This window comes from Schistocerca gregaria, chromosome 2, assembly GCF_023897955.1.
Source record: "Schistocerca gregaria isolate iqSchGreg1 chromosome 2, iqSchGreg1.2, whole genome shotgun sequence".
Classification (NCBI taxonomy): Eukaryota; Metazoa; Arthropoda; class Insecta; order Orthoptera; family Acrididae; genus Schistocerca; species Schistocerca gregaria.
In genome coordinates, this window is record NC_064921.1 from 855,492,175 (window position 1) to 855,517,788 (window position 25,614).

At 42.6% G+C, this 25,614-nt stretch overlaps 1 protein-coding gene across 1 annotated transcript in view; it reads right to left on the minus strand.

The window, feature by feature from the left end:
• The window catches only part of LOC126336012 (gustatory receptor for sugar taste 64a-like), a 154,710-nt gene that overhangs the window by 35,885 nt on the left and 93,211 nt on the right, over positions 1–25,614 (minus strand). Inside the window, exons 6-7 of the mRNA XM_049999489.1 lie at positions 12,987–13,076; positions 7,458–7,559 (exon numbers count right to left, since the gene is read on the minus strand). Of these exons, the coding sequence (XP_049855446.1) occupies positions 7,458–7,559; positions 12,987–13,076 (192 nt within the window). The remainder of the gene's footprint in view (positions 1–7,457; positions 7,560–12,986; positions 13,077–25,614) is intronic.

Below are 25,614 nucleotides of genomic sequence, written 5' to 3' on the forward strand. Positions count from 1 at the left end.
ACTAGAAGCAGCTTTAAACACTATAAAAAACTTCAACAAAACAGTGATCATATGTGGAGATTTTAATATAGATTTTCAAGAAATCTCAAAAGACCAGCAAAGCTTGATGGCCCTACTGGAAACATATAACATAAAAACCACCATTGACTCTCCTACAAGAGTTAACCAACAACTAGTACAACAATTGATCAGATATTAATAAACACAAATGTAAATTACAATTTCTGGGCCGGAAATCTTAATACTGGCTTCAGTGATCACTATGCACAGTTTATTGCTTTGCACACTCCAAGTGAAACAACCGAGAAAGAAGATCTTGTAAAAGAAGCAAGGAAATTCACTAACAAACAAATAAACATTTTTGTACTGAGACTAAGTGAAGAAACTTGGTATGAAGTGTATACTTGTGAAAATACTAACAAAAAGTTTGAAAAATTCATGGAAATCTTCATGTCATACTTTGAAGCTGCATTTCCATCAAAAAGGCAAAAATGTCAACCTAACTTCAAAAAGAACAAATGGATTACAACAGGTATTAGAATATCTTGTGCAGAGAAAAGAAGATTACACACTATAGCAAAGACACAGAACATGCCTCCTGAATTTCATTTGTACCTGAATAATTACAAGAGGATCCTCAAAAATGTTGTAAGAAAAGCTAAAACAATGGCAAATGACAAATACATTGAAAATTCAAAAAACAAATCTAAAGCTATATGGGAAGTTATAAAAAATCAAACAACAAGTGAAACTAAACAATATAAAAATATGAACTTATGTTATGAAGGACAAATGATTTCTTGCCCAACTGAACTTGCAGGGACCTTCAACAAATATTTTGCAAACGTAAGTGAACAGTTGGTGAGTGGACTGGAAGAACACAACAAAATATCACCTCCACCACGCAATAGTGTGAGAAATGTGTCTACATCTTTGTTCCTTTCACCCACAAATTCTGAAGAAATTTTATCAGTTATAAAAACCTTGAAAACAGGGTACTCATGTGGAATTGATGGAATACCAGATGCAATTATTAAAAAATGCTGTCTTGCCTTAGCTGAACCCTTGACACATTTGTGCAACAGCTCACTGGCATCAGGAACCTTCCCCTCATGCTTGAAAACAGCAAAGCTGAAACCACTGTTCAAAAAAGGAAATCCAGAATGTGTTTCAAATTATAGACCAATAGCCTTACTGCCTGTATTTTCAAAAATTTTAGAAAAAGTTTTTTATAAGAGATTGTCTGATTTCCTAAATAAAAATAAAATTCTATCTCCTTCACAACATGGCTTCAGGAAAGGCTATTCAACTGAAAGTGCAATATTTGAATTTCTTAATGAAGTCTATGCTAAACTGGATGCAAGTGAGTTTGTGACAGGCATATGTCTTGATTTATCTAAAGCTTTTGACGTCATTGACCATAATGCCCTACTGCAGAAGCTTGACCAGTTAGGAATTAGAGGTATATCCAATGAGTGGCTCAAGACATACCTATGTGGTCGCAAACAGGTGGTTGAAGTGCAATATACTGACCATAACAAAATCAGCTACTTCTATTCAGGATATGAAAATGTGAAATATGGTGTCCCTCAAGGATCAGTATTAGGACCCATCCTGTTTCTCCTCTATGTCAATGATCTTATGTACAACAAGTATTGCCAAACTACCCTCCAATTTGCAGATGATACAAGCTTCCTTATTAGTGCTAAAACAGAAGAAAAACTAAAAGACGCCGCTATACAAACAATGAACAGTGTAGAACAGTGGTTCAGATACAACAAGCTAGTTATAAACAAAGAAAAGACAGTAGCACTGAACTTCTATAATGTAAAAGGAAGACACCACCCAAACATAGAAATAGAACTTAGGGACAGAGTTCTTGAAAGTGTTAACAGCACTAAATTTCTGGGACTCTGGCTCCAGAACAACACAAAATGGGAGGTACATATTGAATATTTGCAAAGAAAACTAAGCAAAACCTGTTACATGATACGGATCTTAAAAACTTGTTGCAGCAAAGCCAGCCTATTAAATGTATACTACTCCTATGTGCATTCTGTAATTAAATATGGCATAATCTTCTGGGGTAATACAACAACAAATATTAAACTTTTCAGGATGCAAAAGAGAATACTAAGAATTATTGAAGGGGTAAACAATACGAAATCGTGCAGACCCATATTCAAAAAACTGTCAGTTCTTCCTCTTCCCTGCATTTTTATCTACGAAACATCAGTTTTCATCAACCAATATATTGATAGACACGCAGATATCTTATTAAAAAATGAAGATATACATGCACACAATACAAGGCAAAAATCTGACCTTCATGTGAAACAGGTGAGAACATCATTGTGCCAAAAAGGCACACTACATACTGGGATAAAGATTTTCAATAATCTACCTAAACATATTAAATCAATAGGTAAACTCTGTAGTTTTAAGGCTGAAGTAAAGGCATATTTGATTGATAATTGCCTTTACAGTCTGACAGAATATATAAAAGCCAAACAACAAAAATAAAGATGCATTACTAATATTCTACTTTGTATGTTGCCTGTGATGTTTGTTGTATTTAAGAATCTGTGCTAAATAACCTGACTATCTAGTCCTTAGCATTGCAATACAAACTGTATTTTTATCTTGTAAATACCTAACCATGTCTAATATCCTGTGATGTTTGTTGTATTTAAGAATCTGTGCTAAATTACCTGACTATCTAGTCCTTAGCATTGCAATACAAACTGTATTTTTATCTTGTAAATACCTAACCATGTCCAATATCCTTGTATATATTCTATACATATAGGATTTGAAGGACTAAATAAATAAATAAAAGCTTAGTAAGGTCAATTATATGTGGCATGTTCACGGGTCGGAAGACCATCTGCGTTGTTTGTTTTTGAGCCTGATAATAAAACAAAAAATGTCATGTATCACAAGGTACTTAATTGAAGAGTGGAAGCTATGCACCAAAAAACATAAAGAATAAAGAATCATTAAAATACTAAATTTTTTTATTTCTATTTTCTAATAAAAAATGAACTTAACATTCAAAATCTGATTGTTTATTGGTTTTAAGGCGGAACAGAGTTCGCCAGGTCAGCTAGTGTATATATAAAACTAGAACTATGTTATCTTGCTGAGAACGCTAATAATCAGTCGCCAGATCTGCTGCGACCCAACATAGACATACATAAAAGGGGCTTAAACAACAATGTATCAAGCCCAGAGTACAACTGCTAGTGGCTGTAAAACATTTGGTAATAACAGTATTTTCAACTGTACACTGATTGAGCACTCAACGGCGCTCTGTCGGAAGGCCCTTCTTGTGGCTTGAGGTTAAACAAATTGTGAATCAAATGCGCACGTTAATAACAACAGGAAATATCAATGGCGCTCTGTCGAAAGGTAGTACTCTTGCCAAGTTTTTAATAATCACAGAGCAGCGACGTATTTGGTTGTAACGGTAATTTCAACTGTACGCTCATTGAACACTCAACGTCGCTCTGTCGAAAGCCTCCTCTTGTTGCTTGCCGTTAAACCAGTTGTCATTCAACGGTGCACGTTCACAACAGGAAAATTCGGGGAACACTACTACAAAGCCACGACACGAATCCGCAAGATGCAAACTTGTAGACCAAGTTGACAATCTACCATTTAACGGTGAACACACACACGCGACCACAGGGAGATTCAAACTATCAAACAGTGAGCGTCGCTCTACGAGGAGGCAATCTTGCCGGTGCAACCTTATGGGTAGCAAAATAAATAACTAACAACCGGCACGTACTAGCAACCAAGAGTCTAGACTGCGTGAGGCAGCCTCGAATACCAATGGCCACAGTTTCACAGACCAACGGCCGCAGTTTAAACCACCGAGTCCTCTTTAGGGGGGGACACAATGCGTAAGGAAAGAGCAATCTTACCACAAGAAGCCGGGAACTCGATAATACAAACTTGCCTCCAGGCACGTTGCCTCACCGCCCTTAAGGATGAGTCGCAACATAAACCACACGGCTCAACCTCCCCCTCCAAAGATGAAGTAAGGGGAGGGTGGGGGGGGGGGATATCAAAGGACGACAGCAAAGCAGCTTAGGCTTTAATTTGACTAACATGCACCTGAATGAACCTATTGTTAGCAAGGTTTTTAACCAGAAAGTTGAACGGACCCAGCCGCTTGCGGACCTGGTATGGGCCAATAAAACAGGGGGATAACTTACCAGCACTAGGTGCTCCCCTGGTCACATGGGCGTTAATGTTGCAAAAACCCGATCCCCTACCTTTATTCGGACCGCGACCCTACCACGGTTATAGCGCTGTGCTTGCCGGAGGTGTGCTCACTTAATATTGCGCCTAGCGTTCTCTCAATTGCGCATAATTTGACGTGGATCCAAATTTGCTGGTAAGAGGTCTTCGATATTCCACAGATTGGCTAGAGGAGTATTAACACTTTGTCTCGTACAAACTTATTCGCTTGGTGCCGGCAGCGCTAATTCGGATTACTTGGCTTGTCGCCGGCCGCTTGTCACCTTTCCGTTGATGACAAGCTTCAAACGCATTGATTTTTGCGCGCTTTAATGTTTCCGGAAATCTCTATTTTGTCGTATCGTTCCACAAACTCGAATTTTCTTTTCAAGTAACTTCTCTGCAAATTCTAAACTGTTACAATAATTATCCATGCAGAGGTGATGCCACTTTCCAGCAGAAGGTGTCAGTAGTTCCATCACTGTTTTTGCTAAAGGTTGTCCAGCGCCGGAATTGTATCTTGAAGGAGGAAATGTATCCCGTACTCGAATCACACAGCATCATGAGTATACCATTATTTCGTAATTTTCGACGGATTGTAAACTTTAAAATTTAACTATCCACGCCACGGTATCATTCCTTCATCAATTGAGATGTTTTGACTTAGTTTAAACGTTTCTTTAAACTTTTTGGAAACATAATCAGTTACGAATTGCACTTTGAAAAGCCGGTCAGCATTATCCGGTTTATTGTTTTCGGAAAAATGTAAAAATGATAATATTTGTCTGAATCGGTTGCGAAATACCGGTGTGTCTATCAACGGATTCGTGGACCAGTAATAATCGATCCTTGCTTGTGTTGCAATTCCCGTAAGGGTAGCAAGCCCTAACCATTTTCTAAGTTCGGGTCCCGTAACGTCGACAAATTTGGCATTTTTTAATCCAGTTTCCCTCTATTGCAATTTTGACTGTAATACTTGTTGGTTTCGTTGCTAATATATTCAAATAGATCGTTCCCAATATACATTTCTACGATATCCACGTCGCTCTGGGTATCTTTGGGAAATACGCGTGGACCCGGAGATCCTTCAGATTTATTATTGGTCCTCAGTAAATCATTGTCTTCTTCGTCTGATTCATCCGAATCAGTTGGCAACTGTAGCGTTCGCCGAATTCTTCTTGGACGTATTTCACTGTCTTCCGACGATTCTGCTTCACTTTCCCTTTTTTGATAACCAGTGTCTTCTTTCCAATCGGCCAAGTCGTCCGGAACGTCAGACGAGACGTCCGCGCATTCATCGTAAATAATCGTTTCGTCTCTTTCGTCTGCCACGATGAAAGTGCACGAGTACTTATAAAAACAAAAAACTTGTTGAGGTGTGTAAATTATTGTTACCTAAACAAAACATCAACAGAATGAAAAAGACACTAAAGTGCTGTCACCGGCCACTGAGCGATATGATGCACACGACACCACTGTGGTGTCGCCGGCCACTGAGCGATACGATGCACACGACACCACTGTGGTGGCGCCGGACGGCAAAGTGTTAATTGGATAATGGGCCCCAAGATGGGATCCTGCGACTGTTGCTCTTCGAGGTTAACAAATAGTTCAGGGGTCTCGGGCAGGACAGTTCCAACGATGATAGCGTTCTGACAGGCGTCCTTTTTTAAGATATTCCCCTTCTCTTCAAACATGCGACTCAGGGCATCGGCGACATGGTTCTCAGCCACTTTGATATGGTGTACTTTAAAAGGAAAGGCCGATATGCGTACCGCCCACCTAGAAATACGCCTGATTTTTCTGGGCCTGGCTAATACCCAGCTTAATGCCTGGTTGTCCGTCTCGAGGTCGAACTCCCTATGCTCGAGATAGAATTTAAACTTCTCGAGGGTGATCAAAACAGCAAGAGCTTGACATTCATACATGGAGTACTTCAATTCGACCTCGGACAGACACATAGAGACGAAGGCAACAGGGCGTCTATCCCCTTCAATTTGCTGCAGGAGGACAATAGCAATGCTGGTACAAAACGCAGTCGCCTTTTTGGATTCTTCTGCCAACGGTATCAAGTCTATGGCGGTAAAATACCTAGCGCCTGTAAGCCAGGTGAAGCAGTTATGAAGGTCAGGAAGGGGAAAGGATTCGAGAACCACCTTCTGGTTAAGTTGCCGGTAGTCGACAAAAGGCCAGTAATCTCGTCCCTGAGCCTTCGGGACTAAGAACAATGGGAAGGCGTAAGCGGAGGTAGATGGTCTGATAACCCCATCACGCAACATAGCGTTGACTTTCTGGCGTAGGAGCCGCATTTTAGGAGAGAATTCTATACTCTATCCTATCGGTTACTCCCAATCTGTCGGTAAGAAAGTCAGGATAACGTTGGAGCATCTCGAACACTTGTTGAGCTTGGGGCCTCTGGAGGTGACCAAGCTGAAACTCAGATGTAGCCTCGTTGACCAGCAAGGGACGCCGTAAACTAATCTCACAAGAACAAAACCCTATTTTCTGGTTGCAGCAAAATTTAAAGAAAAAGGTCCTGCTGTTGACGTCAAGGATAAGTCCGGTGTGCTGAATAAAATTGTTTCCAAATGTGAGAGCTGAGGCATCATTTCCTTTTCTACCGTTGAGTCCCGAATTGTGTAAAACTCATTTTTGTGTGGAATGGAACGTATTAAACTGGGGAGTAGCTCAAAGCAAAGAAAAAGTCAAACTTGGAAAACAAAGAGTCACCCTAACGGCTAGTTTCGTGGGAAGTGGAATAAAATCTCTACCTTACGTCCTCTGCAACGCTCCTTAGATGTTGGAAGTCGTTTATAACTACCCCTCCAGCGAGATTTGCCACGGTTTCGCCATGTGGTCACGACCGCATGTCATGCCAGGGGGAAGTAGGCTAACTGGATTCTGGAAAGATTTAGTATTTAGGCGTATTTCTACTGTCGTCGACAAGGCCGCTAAGTCTCACATTCAACATCATTAACCAACATTCTTCACTTTTCCTTCGTCGAGCAAGAATCAAACACGTGTCTCATACACTTCGTTCATAACACATCAGGCGTCACACGCGAGTAGGATATTAACCGGTTAGTACACGATGTCCTCTGTAGGAACGGCTGCAATGTTTTAGATCAAAATACGATTGCTGAGTACATCAATGCAATCATCAGCAGCTGACAAAATGTTCTCGATGGGAGCAACGGTTACGAGCAAACGGGTTCTGTCGAATTGAGGGACTGCTGTTCCGTCCTGCTGAAGGCGTTCACGTCGTTCAGCTGCAACAGCACCACTTCGTACGTCGCTATGGTGCCGGCTACCTGAAAAACAAAATATCGTGGGAAATAAAGAGTCAACATTTCGAGTAAGTGATGAAAACTGCACCAAATTTTATGTTTATGCCTTTTCAGCGCTTACTGATGCACATTAAAACACAAAGTAGTAATCACGAACGGTATTCACAAAGTTTTAATTACCAACTAGAATTAAATCAAATTACGTAATTAACATTCAAGCTTCTGTAAAGTTTGGAAGGTAGGAGACGAGATACTGGCAGAAGTAAAGCTGTGAGGATCGGGCATGAGTCGTGCTTCGGTAGCTCAGATGGTAGAGCACTTGCCCACGAGGTCTCGAGTTAGAGCGTCGGTGGGGCACACAGTTTTAATCTGCCAGGAAGTTTCATATCATCGCACACTCCGGTGCAGAGTGAAAATCTCATTCTGGAAACATCCCCCAGGCTGTGGCTTAGCCATGTCTCCGCAATATCCTTTCTTTCAGGAGTGCTAGTTCTGGAAGGTTCGCAGGAGAGCTTCTGTAAAGTTTGGAAGGTAGGAGACGAGATACTGGTAGAAGTAAAGCTGTGAGGAGCGGGCGTGAGTCGTGCTTCGGTAGCTCAGATGGTAGAGCACTTGCCCGCGAAAGGCAAAGGTCCCAAGTTCGAGTCTCGGTCGGGCACACAGTTTTAATCTGCCAGGAAGTTTCATATCAGCGCACACTCCGATGCAGAGTGAAACTCTCATTCTGGAAACATTCATTCAATCTGTTTGCAGTCTACAGCTCTGGCAAACAATGAAATCCCGCGCTACAGTGCCGTAGCACAGCCCTACAGCAGCCAAGACAAAATGGCTCATCCTATACATACTGTTTAAATATTTCAGCTGTGTCCAGATGGCTTACTTAGCCGCCTGGATTGGTCCGACATAGCTAAAATATTCCCGCTGTTGCCAAAAACCAATTACCACACGATGCCCCAATAAATTTGCAATCAGCGGTGTGTAGCTTCAATATGTAGATAAAGGCAGCAGCACGAAACCACCAAACACTGGTATAATGTGCATTTATCTATCGGCAACAAGTTCTCATTGAGGAACCATCTTCAAAGTCATCAACATATTAACAAAACTGTATAATAAATAGTAAATCTCAAAATAACTAAGACGAATTATTGTTTATCCTTTTTGTTACGGCGTAAAGTCAGGGGTCGGCTCTCCAGTCAGGAACGAGAGAGAAGAGTTGGCTGTGAGAAGAAGTCAGCCAATCGCACACTGACCGAACCCCCTTCCAGGACGACAACGCGACAGCAGCGGGCCCTGTGTGAGGAGGACATAAGCGCCGCGCTCTACTGGTCGCGGCCCAGTTGATAGTAGCCTCAATATCAGCGACTTGGATAGAAGCGTCAACACTCATTGATTCACTTGTACACTCTATGTACACTACTGGCCATTAAAATTGCTACGTCACGAAGATGACGTGCTGCACACTCGAAATTTAACGGACAGGAAGAAGATGCTGTGATATGGAAATGATTAGCTTTTCAGAGCATTCACACAAGGTTGGCGCCGGTGGTGACATCTACAACGTACTGACATGAGGAAAGTTTCCAACCGATTTCTCATACACAAACAGCAGTTGATCGGCGTTGCTGGTGAAACGTTGTTGTGATGCCTCGTGTAAGGAGGAGAAATGCGTACCATCACTTTTCCGACTTTGATAAAGGCCGGATTGTAGCCTATCGCGACTGCGATCTATCGTATCGCGACATTCCTACTCGCGTTTTATGATCCAATGACTGTTAGCAGAATATGGAACCAGTGCGTTCAGGAGGGTAATGCGGAACGGAGTGCTGGATCCCAACGGCCTCGTATCACTAGCAGTCGAGATGACAGGCATCTTAACCGCATGGCTGTAACGGATCGTGCAGCCACGTCTCGATCCCTGAGTCAACAGATGGGGACGTTTGCAAGACAATTACCATCTGCACGAACAGTTCGATGACCTTTGCAGCAGCATAGACTATCACCTCGGAGACTGTGGCTGCGGTTACCCTTGACGCTGCATCACAGACAGGAGCGCCTGCCATGGTGTACTCAACGACGAACCTGGGTGCACGAATGGCAAAATGTCATTTTTTTCGGATGAATACAGGTTCTGTTTTACAGCATCATGATGGTCGCATCCGTGTTTGGCGACATCGCGGTGAACGCACATTGGAAGCGTGTATTCGTCATCGCCGTACTGGCGTATCACGCGGCGTGATAGTATGGGGTGCCATTGGTTACACGTCTCGGTCACCTCTTGTTCGCATTGACGGCACTTTGAACAGTGGACGTTACATTTCAGCTGTGTTACGACCCGTAGCTCTACCCTTCATTCGATCCCTGCGAAACCCTGCATTTCAACAGGATAATGCACGACCACATGTTGCAGGTTCTGTACGGGCCTTTCTGGATACAGAAAATGTTCGACTGCTGCCCTGGCTAGCACATTCTCCAGATCTCTCACCAAGTGGAAACGTCTGGTCAATGGTGGCCGAACAACTGGCTTGTCACGACACGCCAGTCACTACTCTTGATGAACTGTGGTATCGTGTTGATGCTGCATGGGGAGCTGTACCTGTAGACGCCATCCAAGCTCTGTTTGACTCAATGCCAGGCGTATCAAGGCCGTTATTACGGCCAGATGTAGTTGTTCTGGATACTGATTTCTCAGGATCTATGCACCCAAATTGCGTGAAAATGTTGTCACATGTCAGTTCTAGCATAATATATTTGTCCAATACCCGTTTATCATCTGCATTTATTCTTGATGTAGCAATTTTAATGGCCAGTAGTGTGTAAATAAGGCTGCGGTATCAAAAACAAATCAATCGGACAGGTCCGAAAGAACAGACACCACGCATATAAAAAGCTGACGTGTTCTAAATCGTTCCTTTCCCAACCTGATGTACGTGAATCATCCTTATGGAGGCCGATAAACTAAGAACTTAAGGTCGTTTCCTCGATACATTTTCGTAACGACTCATTTACTGTGTAAGAAGACCGTATTCCATGCAAGCACACCTGATAAAAAATTAGTCACTCTCACGCTAATAACGTGCAACACCGCTTACAGCCATGATAATGGCCTTAATTTGGCGGGGAAGAGGTTCCAATCGGATGTGAAAGCTGTTGTCACTGGCAAGCAGTGAAACTCGCCTCCGGTACCTGTCTGTTAATCTTTTTACGAGCACTGTTATTACGCCCTGTTACGTGACAACCTTCCCTTGTAGACACGTTGAAGAGTTCGCGTTGATTCACCAACAAACTGGACAGCTTCATTCACGGTGAGGTAGCGGGCACGCCCAAACTCAATATTTTCTTTCTGCTATTGTGTGACGTCTCCTCGTCGACCCATATTAATGCGCTGATTCCATACAAGCGACTTGCACGTAACACATTTCTTCAGCGGTAGAGGGTAACATGATCACGTGGTACGAGTTCTGTACTACCTATAGCTCTGCTAGCGATGAGTGTGGTGTATGGTGTGAAAAGTGGCAATAATGAAAAGTGTGAGGTCATAAAGGATTCCGTTAAATTTCGGCTACAAGATAATCACACAAATCTAAAGGCTGTCAATTCAACTACATACATAGGAATTTCAATTAGAGCAGCTTACATTGCAATGATCACATAGGTAATGTTGTGGGGAAGGCAAACCACAGACTGAGTTTTAGTGGGAGAATACTTACAAGGGAAACTCCCCATAGCACCTCTCTCAGATTTAGTCGTAAGATGTCCCAGTGGAGAGTCCACAAAGAACTGAACACAGATCAAGCAAGAAAACAGCAAAATAGAAACAGTGAATGGTCCAAGCTCAAGATGTGCAGCACACGAATGTTGCCGTGTAGCTGCAGAGTCGCGGTTTGTGGTCAGGGTGTTGGACTGCAAAGGGAGAGATCTGTATTACCACTCATGCACCAATTTTCTTTTTTTTCACAAAATTATGAACTTTACGTCCGGTCGTTGACGTATCTTTCCTCCTTCTGTAGTCTTGGCAATTGTCATATTACAGAATACATAGAATATGTACTGCGGGAGGTATAAATTACCGTCGCAAGTAAATGTGATGAATAGTGAAAGCAGGCGAGATGCCGTATCGATCTTTCACAGAAAAGAAAAGAAGCTGATCTGAACTATGTTACAACAAAGGAACTGAAAAGTCAGAACTTACCGGAATGCAATAGTCATAACATGAGGTACTTGCGTCCCTTTCTTACATCTCGCATCTCGCTGCTGCAAAATGAACGCTACACCACGATAGAAACAAAATTCGAATACAGCGAACAAACACATCAATAACCGGAGGGAAAGTTCATAATTTTGTGAAAAAATGCCATGAGCGAGATTTGAACATTTGAACACGGAGCTCCTCCTATGCAGTGTTTTTTTTCTTTTTTCTTTCTCTCTCTCCTTTTTTCTTTTTTAAAAAAATCTCATTTTGCTCGTTATAGTTCGATGCATTTGTTCAGTGCGGGCGTCCCATGACACCCGCTAAAATTCATCGTTCGCCCATTCATTGAGTTTTTTGTTATTTTATTATAGAGGGCAACTAACCTTCTGATCGAACATACTGAGCTACGGTGCCGTCTGTTAGACCGTACCCACACAACCACGACGCCGTGGCTACGCAAGCTTGGTCGGTAGTGCATCTCTTGAGCTTGAACCGTTCACTGTTTCTATTTTGCTTCTTTTATCACAATTCAGTACATTTTTTGCCTGTTTTCATGCTTGATCCGTGTTCAGTTTTTGACGAGGTATCCACTGGGCCATCTCACAACGATGGGGAGTTTCACTTGTTAGAAGATTCAACAGGCATACTAGAGAGACTGCCTACACTACAGTTGTGCGACCTGTGCTAGAAAATAGCGGTGCAGACTGAATTGATAGAGGACATCGAATAAGTTCAAAGAAGAGCACTTCATTTTGTATTATGGCAGAATAGGAGAGAGAGAGGGGGGGGGGGGGGGACAGAGAGAGAGAGAGAGAGAGAGAGAGAGAGAGAGAGAGAGAGAGAGAGAGAGAGAGAGCGAGAGAGGGAGAGGAAACGATATGGTGAGTTACGGTGGCAATCGTCAATAAAATAAAAGCAGTTTTCGTTGCGACCGGATCTCTTCAGGAGATTTCAATCTCAAACGTTCTCCTCTGAAAGCGAAAATATTTTGTTGACAGCCACCTACATAGGAAAAATATTAGCGATGTAAATAAATAAGAGAAGTCAGAGCTTGCACCGAAAGATTTAAGTATTCGCTTTTCCTGAGCGCTGTCAAAGGGTGGGTCGGTAGAGAAGGGAGTGGGAAAGTGGTTCTATAGAACCTCTGCCAGGCATTTAAGTGTGAATTGTGGAGTAGTCATGTAGATGTATGTGTTAAGATGATGGCTACAATTTTGTCCGGTGAGCTGTTTAGTTTGCGCAAAGCACAGTGTACTTACTGTTAATATCAGTTTCCTGGTGATGGAGAAAAATTTTAAGCCGGTGAAAGCCACTTCATCCCAGATAACTTGGTCCATCAGGCGTTCGACCTGAAACAGAGCGTTTAAACCCTGAGTAAGATTTTCCTTACACACATGGTGCGACAGAAAAGTGTTAGGGGATTGAAGTAGATCGTAGATCGAGTGTATATACTGTATAACATATGTCTAGGTCACAGTACGGATAGTGTTCGTCGTTACTTTTCGTGCCTAGTTGGTCTTACATTGAAGAAACAATGGTACTGGTCGAACAAAAGATGTCACTCTCATGAGGGGCCTGTGTCAGTCTGCAGTAGATTCACTGTGTTGGATTGTGGATATACTTTGTCACGTGTAAATTCGGGTAACCAAAGCTTCAAACTTTGTGCAACACGCCGCTATTTTGGCGTCACACACGCTTATCGAAGACCCCAGGAACTGCTATCGGCTGTCGTTAACATTCGATGCTGGGGTCTTGGAAGCACCATATTGGATTTCATAAATAAAAATGCAGTAAATGAAGCATGCAAAAAGGAATACAAACGTTTCAAAAATGAGATCGAGAGGAAGTGCAAAATGGCTAAGCAGGGATGGCTAGAGGACAAATTTAAGGATGTAGAGGCATATATCACTAAGGGTAACATAGATACTGTCTACAGAAAAATTAAAGAGACCTTTGGAGAAAAGAGAGCCACTTGGACGAATATCAAGATCTCAGATGGAAACCCAGTTCTAAGCAAAGAAGGAAAAGGGTGGAAGGAGTATATAGAGGGTATATACAAGGGCGATCTTCTTGAGGACAATACTATGGAAATGGAGGAAAGCGTAGGGGAAGATGAAATGGGAGATATGATACTGCGTGAAGAATTTGACAGAGCACCGAAAGACCTAAGTCAAAACAAGGCCCCAGGAGTAAACAATATTCCATTAGAACTACTGATAGCCTTGGGAGAGCCAGCCCTGACAGAACTGTACCACCTGGCGAGCAAGATGTACGAGACAGGCAAATATCCTCAGACTTCAAGAAGAATATAATACTTCCAATCCCAAAGAAAGCAGATGTTGACAGATGTGAAAATTACCGAACTATGGGTTAAATATTTCAGGGCTGCAAAATCCTAACGAGAATTCTTTACAGACGAATGAAAAAAACTGGTAGAAGTCGACCTTGGGGAAGAACAGTTTGGATTCCGTAGAAATTTTAGAGCACGTGAGGCAATACAGACACTATCTTAGAAGATAGCTTAAGGAAAGGCAAACCTACGCTTCTAGCATTTGTAGACTTAGAGAAAGCTTTTGACAGTGTTGATTGAAATACTCTATTTCAAATTCTGAAGGTGGCAGGGGTAAAATACTGGGAGCGAAAGGCTATTTACAATTGGTATAGAAACCAGATGGCAGTTATGAGAGTCGAGGGGCATGAAAAGGAAGCAGTGGTTGGGAATGGAGCGAGACAGGGTTGCAGCCTATCCTCGATGTTATTCAACGTGTAAATTGACCAAACAGTATAGTAAACAAATCCATGGACTAGAAATAATAACTGTCAGAGACAGCAAAGGATCTGGAAGAGCAGTTGAACGGAATGGACAGTGTCCTGAAAGGAGAACAGAAGATGAACATCAACAAAAGCAAAACGAGGATAATGGAATGTAGTCGAATAAAATCGGGTGATGCTGAGGGAATTAGATTACGAAATGAGATACTTAAAGTAGTAGATGAGTTTAGCTATTTGGGGAGCAAAATGACTGATGATGGTCGAAGTAGAGAGGATATAAAATGTAGACTGGCAATGGCAAGGAAAGTGTTTGTAAAGAAGGGAAATTTGTTAACATCGAGTATAGATTTAAGTGTCAGGAAGTCGTTTCTGAAAGTATTTGTAAGGGGTGTAGCCATATGTGGAAGTGAAACATGGACGATAAATAGTTTAGACAAGAAAAGAATAGAAGCTGTCGAAATATGGTGCTACAGAAGAATACTGAAGATTAGATGGGTAGATCACGTAACTAATGAGGAGGTACTGAAGAGAATTGGGGAGACGAGGAATTTTGTGGCCCAACTTGACTAGAAGAAGGGATCGGTTGGTAGGACACGTTCTTAGGCATCAAGGGATCACCAATTTAGTATTGGAGGGAAGCATGGAGGGCAAAAATCGTAGAGGGAGACCTAAGGATGAATACACTAAGCAGATTCAGAAGGATGTAGGTTGCAGTAGTTACTCGTAGATGAAGAAGTTGCAATAGAGTAGCATGGAGAACTGCATCAAATCAGTCTCTGGACTACAACATCCTCTTTCTGGGCTCAGCAACTCATTTACGAGGCCTGTAAAATAAAAAAAAAAAAAAAACAACAAAAAAACAAAAAAACCGTAATTTCAGGCCAATGGTGTGCTGGCGTGAAATACGGTTGGAATCCCTGCACACATCTGGGTTTAATGTGTATCTGCCGGAAGTTAGTCATTGTTCAGTGCTCTATTGGGTACAACGTTGTGTCACGCAGTTTGCGAATTTGGAGATGGCAGAATTAGAGGAACAACGAATCTGCATTAAATTTTGCGTGGAACTAAATAAAACTTTTACCCAGAATCACCAAATGATGGAGGAAGCCTACGGTGATGAGTTCTTAAACCCTACTCGGTGTTACGAATTGTTTAAACGGTTTAGAAATGGCCGGACAGAAGTTAAAGACGACCTTCGTTCTGGGCGCCCTTCGACGTCTACTGACGACGCTCATGTCAGGAGCGCCAACGAAATTGTGCGTGCCAATCGAAGACTGACTAGCCGAGAGATTTCAGAAGAATCTAAGATTTCAATTAGATCATGTTATCAAAACCTGACATAACATCTTAGAATGCATCGTGTTGCCGCCAAGTTAGTCCCATGATCCATGAGTCAAGATCAGAAAGACCTTCGTATCGCAATAAATGAAAAGCTTCTGGATTACGCAAATGATAACGAGATGTTCCTTAAGTTGTCGCTTAGACCGTCAGTGAGAGAGCACCGCAAGTTCCTGCTGCTAACAAGGCGAGTACACCTTTTGTTTATTACATATTTTTACGTGATTCAAACAGGAGCGAATTGAGAAATGGATAGACACTGTGATTGCTGTGTACAAATGAGAGCTGAGTTGGTGACCCTTCGCTTACCGCTCCAGGCAGGGTTGGCTCCCGTCACACAGGTTAGGGCTGCTGCCAAGGGGCATAACAGTGGGTGGTCGGACGCGGAGATGCGAGGACGTCGAGAACTATTCACATGTCCCCGATCGACCCACTGCTGTGGGCGCCGTGGGAACTGCCTGCACTTGGGTTGACCCCCTCACCAGTGGTCGAGTGGGAGATCTTCCTAAATCTGGCAGGCAGCGAAAGACGCTCCGTGGGGTCGATCATAGGGCCTGCCCGGTTCGTTTGACGAACAGGTTTCGGGCGTTATCTGTGGCTGACGAAATCGCTGAGCCGGATGCAGTCGTCCACCCTGTACCAGAGGAAGCTTCTCAGCCCACAAGGTCCGGGCATTCACAGAGTGTGGGTTTGCTGGTAGTTGGGAGCTCCAACGTTAGGCGCGTAATGCAACCCCTTAGGAACATGGCTGCCAAGGAGGGGAAGGAAGCCAATGTGCACTCCGTGTGCATACCGGAGGGAGTCATTCCGGATGTGAAAAGGGTGCTTCCGGATGCCATGAAGAGTACAGTGTGCAGCCAACTGCAGGTGGTAGCCCATGTCAGTACTATTGAAGTGTGTCGCTTTGGATCGGAGGAGATTCTCTCTGGCTTCTGGCGGCTAGCGGAAAGGGTGAAGACTGCCAGTCTAGCTTCCGAGATTAAGGCGGAGCTCACCACCTGCAGCATCGTCGATAGGACCGACTGTGGTCCTTTGCTGCAGAGCCGAGTGGAGGGTCTGAATCAGAGGCTCAGGCGGTTCTGTGACCACGTAGGCTGCAGATTCCTTTACTTGTGCCATCGGGTGGTGGGTTTTCGGGTTCCACTTAATAGGTCAGGAGTCCACTACACACAGGAAGCGGCTACACGGGTAGCGGGGGCTGTGTGGAAGGGACTGGGCGGTTTTTTAGGTTAGAGGATCTCAGGAAAGCACAGAAAGGGCGTCCATCTAAAACGGGGCAGGTGAAACACAGTAAGGTAGTTGTAGAAACGATCGGTATTATAGTTGAAAATTGTCGTAGCTGTGCTGGGAAAGAACCAGAGCTCCAAGCCCTAATAGAAAGCACTGAAGCTCAAATAGTTACAGGTACAGAAAGCTGTCTAAAGCCGGAAATAAGTTCAGTCGAATTTTTTTCAAACGATCAAACAGTGTTCAAAAAGGATAGATTAAGTTCGGTCGGTGGCGGAGTATTTATTGCTGTCAGAAGTAGTTTGCTTTGTAGTGAAATTGGAGTAGATAGTTTCTGCGAAATAGTACGGTTAGAGGTTATACTTGACAATCGGACTAAACTATTAATTGGATCGTTTTACCGCCCCCCCCCCCCCCCCCCCCCCCCGCTTCAGAAGATATAGTTACTGAGCAGTTCAAAGAAAACTTGAGTCTCATTTCAAATAAGTACCCCACTCCTACAATTATAGTCAGTGGCGACTTCAACCAACTCTCCATGTGCTGGAAAAATTATACATTTAAAGTCGGCGGCAGACATAAAACGTCATCCGAAATTGTACTGAATGCTTTCTCAGAAAATTATTTTGAACAATTAGTTCATCAGCCTACTCTTAGCAAAAAATAATCCTGGACAAATAGGGAGTATCATGACGAATGCAGGAATTAGCGATCACAAGGCAGTTGCTGCTGGGCTGAATGCCGTAACACCCGCAACCATCAAAAAGAAACGCAAAGTACATATATTTAAAAAGCTGACAGAAATGCTCTTAACTCCTTTTCAAGAGACAGTCTCCATTCCTTCTGATCTGATCACGTAAACGAAGAAAAGATGTGGAATGATTTCAAAGAGATAATATAGACGGCAATTGAGAGATATATACCACATAAATTAGTAAGTGATGGTACTGACCCTCTATGGTACAAAAAATGGGACAGATCGCTGTTGCAGAAGCAACGATAAAAGCATGCCATATTTAAAAGAACGCAAAATCCCTAAGATTGGCAGAATTTTGCAGAAGTTCGAAATACAGCGCGTGCTTCAATGTGAGATGTTTTTAATAATTTCTACAACGAAACTCTGTCTTGGAATTTTGCATAAAATCCAAAGAGGTTCTGGTCGCATATAAAGCACACCAGTGGTAAGATGCAATCAATACCTTCACTGCGCGATAACAACGGCGAAGTCAGCGATGACAGTGCTACCAAAGCAGAGTTATTAAAGACAGTATTCCGAAACTCCTTCACCGAAGAAGACGAAGTAAAATTCCCGAATTCCAATCAAGAGCAATTGCGAAGATGAGAAACATAGAAGTGGGTATCCTCGGTGTAGCAAAGCAGCTTAAATCATTTAATAAAGGCAAGGCTTCAGGTCCAAGACTGGGAAGTTGCTCAAGTCACACCAATACCCAAAAAGGGAAATAGGAGTAATCCGCTGAATTACAGGCCCATATCACTAACGTCGATTTGCAGTAGGTTTTGCATCATATACTGTATTCGAGCATTATGAAGTACCTCGAACAAAACGACAAAACTGACACATAGCCAGCACGTATTCAGAAAATCTTGCGGAACACAACTAGCTCTTTATACTCGTGAAGTAATGAGTGCTATCGACGGGGGATGTCAAATTGACTCCATATTTTTAGATTTACAGAAGGCTTTCGACACCGTTCCCCACAAGCGTCTTCTAACCAAACGGTGTGCCTATGGAATATCGCCTCAGTTGTGCGACTGGATTCGTAATTTCCTGTCAGAAAGGTCACAGTTCGTAGTAATAGACGGAAAAAGATCGAGTAAAACAGAAATATTATCCGTCATTCAACAAGGAAGTGTTATAGGCCCTCTATTGTTTCTGATCTAAATTAACGACATAGGAGACAATCTGAGTTGCCCTTTTAGATTATTTGCGGATGATGCATAGCTCCGAATAAATCGTGACATTAAATTAACCAAAGTAATACGAGTAACGAGTGAGCAAATGGAATACCACAGACTAACACAAGAATGCCTAAATGCATGTCGTACCTTCCCACCATGAGACCGACGCAGTTCCGAGGGGAGAAACGAGAACAGAAGCCGAGAGCAGAACTGTGTTAAGCTAGAAGGCCCTACGATAAGGGACGGAATGGACACCCACGTCGGCAGCCTACCTCTAAGACTACCACCCGCACGTTTTAGCGTGAGACTTTTTCGCGTCTCTGTTACGTCAATGACCACCCCCCCCCCCCCCCCAGCCCATGTTAAAAGCTAGAGCCCTCCAGAAAAACAGTATAGATCTTACGATAACACAAAAAGGGCTACTACCACCCGCAAGTTTTAGCGTGAGCCTTTTTGCGGGTCTGTTACATTAGGACCACTCCCCAGCCCATGTTAAAAGATAGAGCCCTCCAGAAGAACAGTATAGATCTTCCGATAACGCTAAAAGGACCACACCAGCTGCAGGTTTTAGCGTGAGAGTTTTTCGCGTCTCTGTTACGTTGCAAACTTTAAAAACATTGCCCCACCACGAAAAGTATAAAGTTTCTCATTGGATAGACAGAATTTTTGTAGGCGGAGCTTAAGGTTAACATTGAGACCCATATTGGTCACATGAAAACATAGCCAGATAGTTTTTTTAAACTAACTTCGGTAAATTGTAGTAAGGAGAAGTTAAGAGAGAGTTGCTTCCGAGATGGCGAGGTGAGCGGAGCTGTGCTGCCCGCCGCTGCCCTGACGCTGCCTAAACACCGACAAGGTAATGAACGCGCGCGATGCCGCATTTTTGAGCGCATAAGGCTTCACTCAGAACTGCAGAAGTCTCATCTGTTAGACCCCCTTTTTGCGTAATACTAGTGTCGATCGTCAATTAAAGCTCATGGTATTCACATTTGCCACTTGAAGTAAAAATCTGAAACGCGATGATTTTTCTGTTATATAGTTATTGAGAAGCCACATCAGCCACTGTAATTTACGACAAGTTAGATAAGTAATTAAAGATAATTGAGGGTCACTGTAGACCATTTTGATAGTTTTCTCTTTTGTGAAACTTAAATTAAACCTAGATTATAGATGTGATATGGCATAGGTCATCCTTCGATCCATTGTAGAACTTGGAAACCCATTCAGGGAATATTCGTTCACATTTTTGTTGAACGCAGCTGGTTTTTACCATCCTGTATTAAAACATTTCCTTTTATCAATAGTGCAATTTATAAACGATGTTTTGTGAGTAGAATAAAACACCCAATGGTAAACGTAACTGCTTTTTCGACGTTATTTTACCAGCTAACTAAAATAGGAAAGCCTTGAACCCTTTCCACTAAATTTAGTTAGTATTAAGATTCTTTTACAGGGAGTGCAGTGGAGCTGACGCTGAGATCATTAAGTATTTGGTTATATCATCGCTAGTCTCACTGAACTCTTCTGAATTCTACATGTCATGTGTGGTCTGGCGTCTCCTTACCAGCAACAGGTCCCAGGTTCAAACTAGTAAATTCCCTAAAAACCACGCTCAGAGCGTCGTTGCGCGAAAGTGGCAGGGAGACACGATATAGAACAAACAGACACCAACATGAATGTCTTAGAGTTGCTCAAGTCACACCAATACCCAAAAAGGTAAATAGGAGTAATCCGCTGAATTACAGGCCCATATCACTAATGTCGATTTGCAGTAGGTTTTGCATCATATACTGTATTAGAGCATTATGAAGTACCTCGAACAAAACGACAAAACTGACACATAGCCAGCACGTATTCAGAAAATCTTGCGGAACACAACTAGCTCTTTATACTCGTGAAGTAATGAGTGCTATCGACGGGGGATGTCAAATTGACTCCATATTTTTAGATTTTCAGAAGGCTTTCGACACCGTTCCTCACAAGCGTCTTCTAACCAAACGGTGTGCCTATGGAATATCGCCTCAGTTGTGCGACTGGATTCGTAATTTCCTGTCAGAAAGGTCACAGTTCGTAGTAACAGACGGAAAAAGATCGAGTAAAACAGAAATATTATCCGTCGTTCACCAAGGAAGTGTTATAGGCCCTCTATTGTTTCTGATCTAAATTAACGACATAGGAGACAATCTGAGTTGCCCTTTTAGATTATTTGCGGATGATGCTGACATTTACCGTCTTGTAAAGTCATCAGATGACCTAAATAAACTGAAAAATGATTTAGATAAGATATCTTTGTGGTGCGAAAAGTGGCAGTTGACCCTGAATAAAGAAAAGTGTGAAGTTATTCACATGAGTACTAAAAGAAATCCGTCAAATTTCGATTACGCGAAAAGTCATACAAATCTGAAGGCTGTAAATTCAACTAAATGCTTAGGGACTACAATTACAAATAACCTAAATTGGAACGATCACATAGATAATGTTGTGGGCAGAGCAAACAAAAGACTGCGATTCACTGGCAGAACACTTAGAAGGTGCAACAGATCTACTACAGGGACTGATTACTCTACTCCTGTCCGCCCTATTGTATTACTGTGCGATGTGGGATCCGTATCAGGTGGAACTGACGGGTGATATTGAAAAAATTCAAAAAAGGGCGGCTCGTTTTGTGTTATTCCGAAATAGGGGAGATGGTGCACTGACAAGATATGCAATCATTAAAACAAAGGCGTCTTTCGTTGCGACGGGATCTTCTCATAAAATTTCAATCACCAGTTTTCTCCTCCGATTGCGAAAACATTCCGTTGGCACATTGGGAGAAATGATCATCACGATAAAATAAGAGAAATCAGGGCTCGCACAGAAAAATTTAAGTGCTCGTTTTGCCCTCGCCGTTCGAGAGTGGAGCGGTAGAGAGATAGTTTGAAGGTGTTCATTGAACCTTCTGCCAGGCACTTAATTGTGAACAGCAGAGTAATCACGTAGATGTAGATGGAGATAATCATTACTAGTGATAACACATGGGTCTATGATTTTGATGTTGAGACCGACGTTCAGTCTTCACACTGGGTCGGGAAACGTTCTCCAAGACCAAGGAAAGCTCGTCAGTTAGGTCAAATATCAAAGACATGTTGATATTCTTTGACTTTGAAGGATTAGTTCATCATGAATTCGTGTCACAGGGACAAACTGCTAATCGATGGTACTTTCGGGACGTTTTGCGACGCCTGCGAGAAAATGTGAGAAGGAAACGGCCTGAAATGTGGTGAGACGATTCATGGCTCTTGCATCACGATAACTCACCCGCACATTCATCCCTTTTGGTGCGTGACTATTGCACAGAAACGATATCTCTGTGCTGCCTCATCCTCCGTGCTCTCCAGGCCTGGCCCCCTCATACTTTTTTTATTTCCAAAGCTGAAAACCCCATTTAAAGACGAAGATCTGCAACGACAGACGAGCTAAAAGAAAATACGCAGACGGCGTTTGGTGCTATCCAGCAAGAGGCCTACCAAGACTGCTTCCGGAAGTCGAGACGTCGTTGGGAGCAGTGTATCAATGTGGATGAGAGAATGTCGAAGGAGACCATGCACAATATGTAAAAGGTAAGCTCAGAAAAATTTTATGCGGAAATTTTTTGAACAGACCTCTTATTATAGGAGGGATGCTACCTCAGTCCCCCCCATGAACCATGGACCTTGCCGTTGGTGGGGAGGCTTGCGTGCCTCAGCGATACAGATGGCCGTACCGTAGGTGCAACCACAACGGAGGGGTATCTGTTGAGAGGCCAGACAAACGTGTGGTTCCTGAAGAGGGGCAGCAGCCTTTTCAGTAGTTGCAGGGGCAACAGTCTGGATGATTGACTGATCTGGCCATGCAACATTAACCAAAACGGCCTTGCTGTGCTGGTACTGCGAACGGCTGAAAGCAACGGGAAACTACAGCCGTAATTTTTCCCGAGGACATGCAGCTTTACTGTATGATTAAATGATGATGGCATCCTCTTGGGTAAAATATTCCGGAGGTAAAATAGTCCCCCATTCGGATCTCCGGGCGGGGACTACTCAGGAGGATCTCGTTATCAGGAGGAAGAAAACTGGCGTTCTACGGATCGGAGCGTGTAATGTCAGATCCCTTAATCGGGCAGGTAGGTTAGAAAATTTAAAAAGGGAAATGGATAGGTTAAAGTTAGATATACTGGGAATTAGTGAAGTTCGGTGGCAGGAGGAACAAGACTTCTGGTCAGGTGACTACAGGGTTATAAACACAAAATCAAATAGGGGTAATGCAGGAGTAGGTTTAATAATGAATAGGAAAATAGAGAAGGCGGGTAAGCTACTACAAACAGCATAGTGAACGCATTATTGTGGCCAAGATAGATACGAAGCCCACACCTACTACAGTAGTACAAGTTTATATGCCAACTAGCTCTGCAGATGATGAAGAAATTGAAGAAATGCATGATGAAATAAAAGAAATTATTCAGATAGTGAAGGGAGACGAAAATTTAATAGTAATGGGTGACTGGAATTCGAGTGTAGGAAAAGGGAGAGAAGGAAACATAGTAGGTGAATATGGATTGGGGCTAAGAAATGAAAGAGGAAGCCGCCTAGGAGAATTTTGCACAGAGCACAACTTAATCATAGCTAACACTTGGTTTAAGAATCATGAAAGAAGGTTGTATACGTGGAAGAACCCTGGAGATACTAAAAGGTATCAGATAGATTATATAATGGTAAGACAGAGATTTAGGAACCAGGTTTTAAGTTGTAAGACATTTCCAGGGGCAGATGTGGACTCTGACCACAATCTATTGGTTATGACCTGTAGATTAAAACTGAAGAAACTGCAAAAATGTGAGAAATTAAGGAGATGGGACCTGGATAAACTGAAAGAACCAGAGGTTGTACAGAGTTTCAGAGAGAGCATAAGGGAACAATTGACAGGAATAGGGGAAAGAAATACAGTAGAAGAAGAATGGGTAGCTCTGAGGGATGAAGTAGTGAAGGCAGCAGAGGATAAAGTAGGTAAAAAGACGAGGGCTGCTAGAAATCCTTGGGTAACAGAAGAAATATTGAATTTAATTGATGAAAGGAGAAAATATAAAAATGCAGTAAATGAAGCAGGCAAAAAGGAATACAAACGTCTGAAAAATGAGATCGACAGGAAGTGCAAAATGGCTAAACAGGGATGGCTAGAGGACAAATGTAAGGATGTAGCAGCTTATCTCACTAGGGGTAAGATAGATACTGCCTACAGGAAAATTAAAGAGACCTTTGGAGAGAAGAGAACCACGTGTATGAATGTCAAGAGCTCAGATGGCAACCCAGTTCTAAGCAAAGAAGGGAAGGCAGAAAGGTGGAAGGAGTATATAGAAGGTTTATACAAGGGTGATGTACTTGAGGACAATATTATGGAAATGGAAGAGGATGTAGATGAAGACGAAATGGGAGATACGATACTGCGTGAAGAGTTTGACAGAGCACTTAAAGACCTGAGTCGAAACAAGGCCCCCGGAGTAGACAACATTCCATTAGAACTACTGACAGCCTTGGGAGAGCCAGTCATGACAAAACTCTACCAGCTGGTGAGCAAGATGTATGAGACAGGCGAAATACCCTCAGACTTCAAGAAGAATATAATAATTCCAATCCCAAAGAAAGCAGGTGCTGACAGATGTGAAAATTACCGAACTATCAGTTTAATAAGCCACGGCTGCAAAATACTAACGCGAATTCTTTACAGACGAATGGAAAAACTGGTAGATGCGGACCTCGGGGAGGATCAGTTTGGATTCCGTCGAAATGTTGGAACACGTGAGGCAATACTGACCTTACGACTTATCTTAGAAGAAAGATTAAGAAAAGGCAAACCTACGTTTCTAGCATTTGTAGACTTAGAGAAAGCTTTTGACAATGTTGACTGGAATACTCTTTTTCAAATTCTAAAGGTGGCAGGGGTAAAATACAGGGAGCGAAAGGCTATTTACAATTTGTACAGAAACCAGATGGCAGTCATAAAAGTCGAGGGGCATGAAAGGGAAGCAGTGGTTGGGAAAGGAGTGAGACGGGGTTGTAGCCAGTCCCTGGTGTTATTCAATCTCTATATTGAGCAAGCAGTAAAGGAAACAAAAGAAAAATTTGGAGTAGGTATTAAAATTCATGGAGACGAAGTAAAAACTTTGAGGTTCGCCGATGACATTGTAATTCTGTCAGAGACGGCAAAGGACTTGGAAGAGCAGTTGAACGGAATGGACAGTGTCTTGAAAGGAGGATATAAGATGAACATCAACAAAAGCAAAACGAGGATAATGGAATGTAGTCAAATTAAATCGGGTGATGCTGAGGGAATTAGATTAGGAAATGAGACACTTCAAGTAGTAAAGGAGTTTTGCTATTTAGGAAGTAAAATAACTGTTGATGGTCGAAGTAGAGAGGATATAAAAAGTAGACTGGCAATGGCAAGGAAAGCGTTTCTGAAGAAGAGAAATTTGTTAACATCGAATATAGATTTATGTATCAGGAAGTCGTTTCTGAAAGTATTTGTTTGGAGTGTAGCCATGTATGGAAGTGAAACATGGACGATAACTAGTTTGGACAAGAAGAGAATAGAAGCTTTCGAAATGTGGTGCTACAG